Source organism: Chionomys nivalis, chromosome 3, assembly GCF_950005125.1.
Source record: "Chionomys nivalis chromosome 3, mChiNiv1.1, whole genome shotgun sequence".
Classification (NCBI taxonomy): Eukaryota; Metazoa; Chordata; class Mammalia; order Rodentia; family Cricetidae; genus Chionomys; species Chionomys nivalis.
Genome location: NC_080088.1, coordinates 99,479,975 through 99,490,550, shown reverse-complemented (window position 1 = coordinate 99,490,550; position 10,576 = coordinate 99,479,975). Strand labels below are relative to the sequence as shown.

Here is a 10,576-nt window from a genome sequence, read left to right as displayed (position 1 = left end):
GATAGAGCACCTGCCTAGAATCCCCCAGTGAGGGGCTGGGGTGTGGCTCAGTGGTAGAGCACCTGCCCAGAATCCCCCAGTGAGGGGCTGGGGTATGGATCAGAACCTTAAGAGAAAGATGTTTACAGGCATGGTGGTGCCCATCTGTAATCAGCAGTCAGGAAGCTTAGGTGGGAAGATCCCAGCTTCTAGACCACGACTTACATATCAAGTCCCCAACTTAAACCGACCAACCCCGAGGGGCAGTGTGTATCAGTCTCCTGAGCAGGAGACTAGTGCTCAGATCTCTGAAGAGTGCTACAGTCATGCTGGGCTGTGTGTTGTAAAGTGTTGGGCATGAGGCCAAATGCTTGCTGTTTGTTAATTCCTGGAAAATGGGAAAGAAGTCTGTCCTCTCACTTCTCCATCTTCCAACATGGCCTAAGTGCTTCCTAGTGTCAGAAGCTGATGGGAGGGAGTGGAAAGACAAGGCTTTCCAAGGTGAGGCTGTGAGCTTGGCTTTGAGCTTGAACCATTGGAACTTTGTCAATGTAAGGAGGATTTGATACCCGACCACAGGCATTATCTTAGATCAGCCCATTATCACCCGTGGCTGATGAAATGAGGCGTCTCTGAAACCCAAGGCTTAGAAACCTGTAAGAATAGTTTGGGCTGACCATTCTCTCCTTCCTTTCCCCCTCCCCTCCCTTCCTTTTAGCTTATGCAAACAAGTTAAGAGAAATAACCTGAGCATTTCTGTTCACAGAGAGCCATCACTGGGCTGACTGGGTTTCAGGTCCAAATGCCTTGGTCTTGTTTTCTCCTATGGCCTGCAGTCTGACAAGCAGGACATGATGTCCAATTCCTGTCTTAGGTGCTGGAATTACAGGCATGCACTAGCACGATGGTTGATGAGGTTCTACGGATCAAGCCCAGGGCTTTCTGCATGATAGGCACTCTACCAACTGAGCTTCATCTATTTTTCCTCCCCCAGAAGTCTTCAGACCGGGTTCTCTCTCTATTTGAAGCTGACCTTGAATTAATGGTAACTCTCCCATCTCAGCTCCCAAGTAACTGGCATTACAGGTTTGTCCCCGTGCACCCTGGTCCAACCTAGCTTCTGAAAAGCTTGCACAAGCTCTGGCTAGACCACTATCTGTGCTGTATTTGATGGACAGCTCTTCACTGCTCTCCCACCCCTCCTGGAACCTCTTCATTTGCTCTCACCAGCAGGCTTTTAAAATTAATTTTGTTGTTGTTGTTTGGATCTAAATTCAAGGCCAGCCTGGTTTACAGACTGAGTCCAGGACAACCCTATCTTGAAAAGAAAAATTATATGTTTTGCCTGTATGTATGCATGTATGGTGCCTGCAGAACCCAGAACTGAGGTTACAGACAGTTGTGGGCCACCACATGGGTACTAGGAATTGAACCTGGGTCCTCTGCAAGAGCAGTAACAACTGTTGTCAAACCATCACCCCAGTCCACAAAGATTTATTTTTGTCTGTGTGTATATGCTCACTCACAAGTCCAGTGCCTGCAGAGAGGTCAGAAGAAGGTGAAAGACCCCATGAAGTCTGTAAGCCAGATGATGCGGGTCTGAGGAACTGAACTCTAGTCCTTAGTGAGAGCAGTATGTGCTCTTAACTGCTGAGCCACCTCTCTGCCCCACCCCACCTTAGGTTTCTTAATCCCTATCTTTTCTTGATTGCTTCCTCGGAGCCCCCAGACACATGAGGATGCAAGCCCTGCATGGGGAGCACAGAATTGATTTTATTGTTCTGAGTTCGGGTTCATTCCTGTCACGGTCACTGGGCAGAGGCAAGTATGTCTTGCCTCCTTCCGTCTTGGTTCCACCAGGGTCTGCTCAGACTCTCTTCCATGTTCAAAGTGCACTGAGAAAGCTTCACAGTTTTAATACGTCCTAGATGTTCAACTGAAGCAAAGTGAGGAAATGGCCCTCCCTCCCCCACCCACCTAAACAAAACAGAACAAAAAACAGAACAATCCCCCCAAGCCCCCGGCAGCGGCTCCTACAGCCGTTATGAAAAAATAATACCAACTCTTCTTAAAAAATAGATCACACAGAAAGAACTCAGAGGGCAGAGGCACCCAAGGAGGACACAGGGCTGCTCCAGCCAGAGGGGAGAGGCCAAAGAAGGGTGCTGAGATGATCCTGGGGGCTGGGGTGCTGGTGGATGGCTGCCTCATCCCCTCTGCCCCACCTCTGCTGTGTGGGCTGGGCCCTCCCTGTCAGCCAGATCCCAGGCATCAGCTGCCCTTCTCCCTCGAGGGATCCCTGCTCATCCTGAGGACTGGTACCTGCTTTTCACTAAAGTGGCTTTAATCAAGAAATGAGATGAACCCCAAGTAAGAGCAAGGGCCCACTGCCTGACCAGTGGGCACATGGGATTGGACTTCTCCTTGCTTTGGGGTTTATTGTCGATACCTGCTTCTATCTAGACTCCCACAGGGGGATTCTGGACTCCCTGTTGGGTCCCTAGGAACATAGCCTCTCTCTTGGCAAAGAAAGACTCTCTGTGCCCAGCCATCACAGGGGCTCACTTCTAAAGCTTGTCTTCTAGCCCAGCCAAGCTGGGGAAGAGCTGCCGGCAGGTGCAGTGTGTGGATGGCTGCAGGCAATGCATGGAATGGGTCCAGCGTCCCTGGCCAGCTCATGCAAAGACAAGTGAGGGCGTGGCCCCCACAGAAAGGGAGGTATGGCAGGGCAATGTGACCATGTGGGTGCAGCCTGGTAACTTAGGGGCCAGAGGCAGAGAGAGGCTAGGGGGCACCCTGAATGAGGGGAGAAGGCAAATCAGGGCCTGGGTAAGGGGTATGGGTCTGGGCACCACTACCCTGGCTGAGAGCTCCATGTCTGGGCCACCTCCTGCTGAGTAATCTGGTGAGGGTGTATTCTCCAGAGGTGGGGATGAGAATGGCAGGGCCAACCGGGCTCAGTCAGGAACCTCAGGGTGGGCAGGCAGTGAGCTCTCGCCCCTCCGGTAGGTCTCCCAGAAGCCCCGCTCCAGTTGTTCCAGCTGTGGGCCCAGTGGCAGGTGACCAGCCAAGTGCATGCGAAGCGTTTCCAGCCATTGTTCCAGCTTAACAAAAGAGGGCCTGGGTGACAGGTGAGAACCAGTGGCTGGTGAGTAGGCTCTCCTGAAGACACACCCACCCTAAGGCGCTTAAGGCTGAGTATCTAACCCTCCAACACTCACCTTTTCTCAGGATCCAGGTCACAGCAGCGCACAGTGATGGGGAAGAAACTTGGGGGACAATTTGGTGGACAATAGCGGTCCAAGAAACCCCGCACATTGAGGCCAAAGTCCATAGTCCGGGGCAGATAATCGGGGTCTGCATTCACACGCCCAATAATCTGTCCAGCACAAAGGCTCCGGTTAATGGGGGTCCCTGAGCCTGGAGATTCTGGGAGTCTGTCAAATGCTCTAAGGACAGTTCACTAGGAATGGTCGGTGACACACCATACCCCACTGTTGCCATGGTCTGGCTTTGGGGACCCATGTTCCCCAGGTCAGAGGCCCCTGTGGACATCTAGCTGGAGGGTGGGAGGATTGCAGAGTGGAGAGGAACAGTGGGTCTGGAAACCATGGCTGCTCACATGACCTACCTCACATAGGACAATGCCAAAGGAAAACACGTCCACCTTCTCGTCATACCTATGGCCTGAACAGAGACCAAGTGTCAGCAAGGGATGTAGGACAAGAAATGGTGATAGACAGGCAGGAAAACCACACTCTACTGAGTTCTAAGAGTACCAAGGCGCCAGAGATGTGGCTCAATTGGCACACTGCTTGAGTGGCATGCATGAAGCCCTGGGTTCCATCTCTAGTAAGGCATAAACAGGGCATGGTGGTACATGGTCTGAGGCCAACCTGAGCTATGTAGGAGACCCTGTCTCAAAACAAAACAAAAATCAAACTCAAACCAAAAGAAAACCAAGGGCACCCCTAGCTCTACAGGGTCTGATATAATGCTGAGATCTCGGAGGGGTGAAGCAGTTTTAACTCTGCCTGGCTGCCATCTGGTCATATATAAAGATATGGATGTTACTTCACTGGGGAAAGGGTCTTGGAGTGGAGTGGGTTGCAGAGCATGGGCTTAGCATCAGAGGCACTGAGAAAGAAATTAGGGAAAGAGGTGTTTAAGGGTGTGTGTAAGTTAGTGTCTTGGGACAAGACACTGCTGGTTCTACCTGGGGCCTAAATACTATTTCAAATACCTGTTTGCTTTTCTTTTTTTAGATTTATTTTTATGTGTATAAATGTTTTGCCTACATGTGTGTATGTGTACCACACGTGTGCCTGGTGTTTGTGGAGTTCAGACACCACGGGATCCCCTTGGAACTGGAGTCACAGACGGTTGGTAGTTGCCATTCAGGTGCTGGCAACTGAACCTGGGTCCTCTGCATAGCAACCAGTGTCTTAACCACTGAGTCACCACAGCCTGCTTGTTTTTATGTTTTATTTTATTTTGTTTTTCGAGACAGGGTTTCTTTGTGTAGCCATCCTTAGCTGTCCTGGAGCTCAATCTGTAGAACAGGCTGGCCTTGAACCCACAAAGATCCATCTGCCTTTGCCTCCCAAGTGCTGGGATTAATGACGTGCACCACCACTGTCCAGCACTTTGTTTTTAGACAGGGTCTTCTCACTATGTAGCCCTCAATGGCCTGAAACTCCCCAAGATCAAGAAGGTTGGGTTTAAACTCAGAGATCCACCTGCTTTTGCCTCCCAAGTGGATCAAAGATGTTCACCAACATATACCAGTTTTCTTGGGGTTTTGAGATAGGCCCTCACTCTATCCCAGGCTAGCCTGAAACTCACTATGCAGCCCAAAATGGCCTTGAACTCACAGCAATCCTTCTGCTTCCATCACTCAGGTGCTAGGATTATAGATATGCACCACCACACCTAGCTTATGCAGTGCTTGGGATGGAACCCCAGGGTCTCTTGCATGCTAGACAAGCACTCTATCACCTGAGCCCCACCACCAACCTCACAAAAACCTGGAAAAAAAACCAAAATGACAAAGCCTGGAGGGGACACACCTTTAATTCAAGCAATCAGGAGGCAAAGGCAGGTCGACCTCTGTGAATTCAAGGCCAGTCTGGTTTACATTGTGAGTTCTAGATCAGCCAAGGTTACATAATAGACAGGGCCTGCCTCAAAACAATACAATACAAAACAAAACGACAACCCAACAACAACCCCAGTACTAAAACCCAAAATAACAACAAACAGAAAGAAAGGAAAGCCAGACAAGCATACAGTGCTCACTTAAAATCCCAGCACTTTGGGCAGAGTGCTTATCTAACATATACGAGGCCCCGGATTCTACCCAGCACCCCACAAACTGAACATGGTGGCTCATTCCAATAATCCCAACACTGGAGGAGGAGGCAGGAGGATTAGGAGTGCAAGGTCGTCCTTGGCTACAATAGGTCTGAGGCTAATCTGTGTTAAAGGAGACTTGGTCTTTCAAGAAAAAGGGGGGGGGGCAGGTGTTATGGTGCATGAATTCCAGGATAATCAGGGCTACAGAGTGAGACCTTGCCTCAAAAACATAAAAAAAAAAAAGAAAGAACAAAAGCCTGCTAGATGGGTCACCTGACAATTTGAGCCAGACACTGTGAAAACCAAACCAAACACCCACCCAAAACTAAACAAAAGAGGGAGATGAGGAAAGACAGGTGGGGGCTGGAGGGAGGTGGCCAAGGTCCAGTCAGAGGGAAGCAATAGAAGGAAGTATGGAACCCAGGGAAAGTCAAGGGGTGGAGGAGTCAGGGTGTGGGGTAGCTGCTGCCCCTCCTCTTGGGACTCCTAGAGCAAACACTCACCATTGATCATCTCTGGTGCCATCCAGTAGGGATTGCCCACCACTGTGTAACGCTTCTTGCGGTCTGGCTTCTTGAGGCTGCGCAAGTCTTCAGACTGAGTCTTCTCATCCACCATGAGTCGAGCCAGCCCAAAGTCGGCCACCACCACGTTCTTGTTCTGGAAATTTTATAAGACCTGGTCCTCACCCTGTCTGCTTCTACCGGAGACCCTTCCCCTGTCATCCCAGAGATGACAAAAGAATACACCCCAGACACCCAGGGACCTCTGTGAGGAAGGGACTTCTCTCTGTCCCAATACTCCCAGCTCTTGGCAAAGAGAGCTACCTGAAATTTTTAGTTTCCAGTGAAGAATGAGAGGTGTGGTTCAATTAGAGCCCCTGCCTAGAGTCCCCCAGTGAGGGCCTGGGGTGTGGCTCAGTGGTAGAGCACCTGCCTAGAGTCCCCCAGTAAGGGGCTGGGGTGTGGCTCAGTGGTAGAGCACCTGCCTAGAATCCCCCAGTGAGGGGCTGGGGTGTGGCTCAGTGGTAGAGCCCCTGCCTAGAATCCCCCAGTGAGGGGCTGGGGTGTGGCTCAGTGGTAGAGCACCTGCCTGGAATCCCCAGTGAGGGGCTGGGGTGTAACTCAATGGTAGAGCACCTGCCTGGAATCCCCCAGTGATGTCCAGTTGCCATGACTCAGCAATAGAGCACTTGCCTAGCATGTGCAAGGACCTGGGTTCAACTTCCAATACCACACATGTACAAAAAGAACATTCCCAAAGGCCTTCTAACCAGTCAATACAGAGCTATGATCCAAACAAAACTAGGACTGATTCCGGTGTTTTAGGTTCAAGGATTCTCTAGGCCCTTTCAGCCTGCCCAGGACCCTGCCAGAGGACAATATGAATTGCTGGGACTGTCCAGCAAGATACAAAACTCTAGGTTATGGGACACCTTGAGGGTCAACCTCAAACCCTGGGCATTGGTGCCATGAAAGTGAGCTGGACAAGTCCTCATGGGTCCTGCTTGGTCTTGCTGTCTAAATTGTTGGTGACCTGCATCCAGTGTACAGCCTCAGGGTCAACTACTCCATGTGAACAGTAGGAAACAGTCTAGAAAGGGAGAGAAGGCAGGACACAGAGGACCAGGCTTACCCCAAAGGAAGGCCCCTCAGCTATTCATATAGTGGCACAGGACAGTCACCTGAAAGCTTCATCAAGGACAGCAGGTGGGGGAGGGACTGAGCATACATTCCACACCCACTTTGATGTGACCTTGGGTGAATAGTGTCTGCTGTGACTCCATCACCTATGGTAAGATGCTAGTTGGTAGGTTGGTCAAGGGATTTTGATTTTCTTAGTTTTAGAGATAGAATCTAGGATGTTGAGCCCCTCAATAGGGGATTCTAAGCAAGGACTCTACTACTGAGCTATCCTCTATTCCTTTACTAGAGGATTCTATGTAGGCTCTCTACCTGAGCCACACCCTAGCCCCTCACTGGGGGATTCTAGGCAGGTGCTCTACCACTGAACCACATCCCAGTCCCTCACTGGGGGATTCTAGGTGTATGTTTTATCCACCTGTGCTTCCAGGATTTTGTTTTTCCACCCACTTTTAAACTTGAGACGGGTCTTGCTAAGTTTTCCAGGCTGTCCCTGACATGGCTCTGTAGCTCACACAGAACTTGAACACCCTACCTTTGCTTTCCTCAGTTCACATGCTGATTGTGGTTATTTTATTACAGGATTAGGACTTTAGGCACCTGCTCTCCAGTTTGGCCCGATCCTCTACGTTCTATATAATACCTGGGAACCCTTTAGACACCATCATATAATCTGGGGCTGACTGCCTCTATCTTTTGCCTCTGCTGAAATGCCCCTGCCAAGCCTCCTCTTCCCGAAGCTGTTGGTACTGCCTGGGTAGCCTGTGCTACCTCTACTATAGGTGGCTTCTATAAATGTTGCAGGGAAAGCTGGGGCTTTACATTTCAAATCAGTTTTCCCTTCACTGATCTGTTGAAACCTTGCCCTTCTGGTAGGCCTGAGGGCCGGTGCCATGTTAGAAATGGCAGAGCCAGGACTGCAACTCAGGTCCGCCTGCCTCTTGTTCTTGTGCTGTTCACCCAACCTCCATCTCCATGAAGCCCTGAGAGGAGCGGCTCAGGCTCCTTCTTTCTCCAGCTCACCCAGTTGCCCAGCACTGCTCACCTCACGGACCAGACAGTTGTGGGAATTGAGGTCTCGGTGAATGATGTTCATAGAGTGGAGGTAGGCCTGAGGGAACGGGAACAAGGCCGTCAGCAGATGTTTGGCCAACAGACTCCCCAGCTCAGCCCTGACCCTCTGCGAGTTCCCTGCCTCCCACCGCAGTCCCAGCGGTCGATGAACTCTAGACCTCTGCTCTGCTGCTGAGCTGTACCCTGTGCCTTCACTAGGGGATTGTAGGTAGTCACCTACATCACTGCTGCCACTTCAGAGCTTCCCCATGGGTTCTGCTCACACACTCCTCATAGCAGACTGGGCCACTTGAGTGAGTGGCTGGTCACTTACCATCCCTGATGCAATGTCCTTGGCAAAGCTGACCCTCTGACTCCATGGGTACTGGCTGTCCTGGGGACAGGAAAAAATGGCTGGGATGGAGCCCAAGGGAGCCACAGGCACAAGTGTGGTAGGCTCTGTACCCACAGCTGCCTACTAATCATTTTCGAAGTGCTGTGTATGCACGGCTCCAAGGCATTGTTCTCTTTGCTTGTCTGTCAGAGGACAAGCTGGGGGACTCTATTCTCTCCTTCCACCATTTGGGTCTCAGGGATCCAACTCATGTCATTAGGCTGGGGACAGCACCTTTATCTGCTGAGCTATCTCATAGGCCCTTGTTCAATTTTTTTGAGACAGGATGTCCTATGTAGCCCAGGCTGGCCTTAAACTTACATTTTCCTGCAACAGCCTCGGGGCTAGGGTTATAGGCCTTACAGTCATCTTTTCTCAACAGAACTGATTTTACACACTAAAGGTTCTGCCATGTTCCCAAACTAGCTATTCTGAACAGTAACCTGTGTGGCTGTCACTCCCAAGTGTTTGCTGGGTGTTGATTTATGCACCTCCAGGGCAGACAGTATAAACCATGCCCCAAGAATCTGTTATAGGAAACAGTGTTACTTATTTAACTTCTTGAATACTCTATTTTTAAATATAATTTATTCATCTTTGCTTAATTTTTGTGTGTGATATGTATATATCCATGTTTTATGTGTGGTATGTGTATATTCATGTTTTGTGTACAGTATGTATATATACATGTTTTGTGTGTGTGTGTGTATGCTGTATATTTGCATTTTGAGTGTGTGGTATGTGTAGATCCACGTTTGTATGTGTGTACACATGTGGGGGGGCCAGAGGTTAATGTCAGGTTTCTTCCTTAATTTCCTTCCACAATTAAACATTTTTTTAAATATTATTTTTATTATTTTTATTTTTAAATATTTATTTATTATGTATACAATATTCTGTCTGTGTGTGTGCCTGAAGGACAGAAGAGGGCGCCAGACCTCTTTACAGATGGTTGTAAGTCACCATGTGGTTGCTGGAAATTGAACTCAGGACCTTTGGAAGAGCAGGCAATGCTCTTAACCTCTGAGCCATCTCTCCAGCCCCCACAATTAAACATTTTTATTTGCTACACTTATTTATGTGTGTGCACATCTGTGGGCTGTGCATGTGCACTGCACATGTGAGTCAGAGGACAATATGCAGGAGTTGCTCTCTCCTCCCACCATGTGGGTTCTGGAGCTTTATGTCTGCGCATCAGGCACCTTCACTCTCTAAGTCATGTTGTTGGCCTTAGCTTTTGAGAGAACGTCTCGCTGAAGGCAGAGCTCATGGATCTGCATAGGCTGCCCGGACCGTGATCCCCAGAGAGCCTACCTCTAGTGATGGGCTAACAGTGTACGCCACCATGCTGGGATTTTACATGTGTCTTTGGGGTTGAACTTAGGTCCTCTTGTTTGGGAAGCAAGCACCTTGCCCACTGAGCCATTTCCCCTGTCTCCATTTCAAGTTTGAAAACCAAGCTGAACCAACGTTCAGAGTCAAAGCTGAAGGTCCAACAAGCCATCTGTACTCTCAGCACCAGCTGCTGGGGAGAATGGGGCTCTGGTTCTGCCATGTAGGATCTGGAGTGTCCCCCCTGAGACCCATGTATTCAAGGCTCAGTCCCCAGCACGGCACTAGTAGGAAGTGATGTCACTTTTCAGAGGCAGAGCTAATGGAGAGTTCTTAGGTTATTGGGGGTCATGGCCCTGCAAGGGGATAGTGCAATCCTGACCTCCTCATCCTTCAACTCCTATTTTGGTTTTGGTGTTTATGTGTATTTAGAAAGGCTGGCACAGAACTTGCTATGTAGACCAGGCTGGCCTTGAACTCATTAAGGCCCACTTGTCTGTTTCCCTAGTGCTGGGATAAAGGAGGGTGCCATTACACCGGGTTTATGCAGTGCTGGGAATGGAACCCGAAGCCTCATGCATTCTAGGACAGCATTCCACCAACTAAGCCACATCCCCAGGCCCCAGTTCTGCTCACCATGCTTTTGATGATGCCCCGCAGGGTGCCGCCCTTGATGTACTCTGTGATGAAGTTCAGCCGCTTGTCCTTGTACAGCACACCAATGAACTTGAGCACATTAGGGTGCTCCAAGCACCGCATGACCTTTACCTGAAAGGAGACACACAGGCTGAGCCTGGATCTCCTTCCCCTTGCTCTATCC

General features: G+C 49.9%; 1 protein-coding gene across 3 annotated transcripts in view; it reads right to left on the bottom strand.

The window, feature by feature from the left end:
- Window positions 1-1,659: 1,659 nt before the first annotated feature.
- Window positions 1,660-10,576, bottom strand: part of Limk1 (LIM domain kinase 1) — a 31,352-nt gene continuing 22,435 nt past the window's right edge. Inside the window, exons 9-15 of one of the 3 annotated variants that reach the window (XM_057765131.1) lie at window positions 10,393-10,524; window positions 8,365-8,424; window positions 8,023-8,088; window positions 5,838-5,994; window positions 3,611-3,666; window positions 3,201-3,358; window positions 1,660-3,099 (exon numbers count right to left, since the gene is read on the bottom strand). In XM_057765131.1, the coding sequence (XP_057621114.1) occupies window positions 2,937-3,099; window positions 3,201-3,358; window positions 3,611-3,666; window positions 5,838-5,994; window positions 8,023-8,088; window positions 8,365-8,424; window positions 10,393-10,524 (792 nt within the window). In that variant the 3' untranslated portion in view covers window positions 1,660-2,936. The remainder of the gene's footprint in view (window positions 3,100-3,200; window positions 3,359-3,610; window positions 3,667-5,837; window positions 5,995-8,022; window positions 8,089-8,364; window positions 8,425-10,392; window positions 10,525-10,576) is intronic. The other 2 variants (XM_057765129.1, XM_057765130.1) reach the window with 2 other exon arrangements.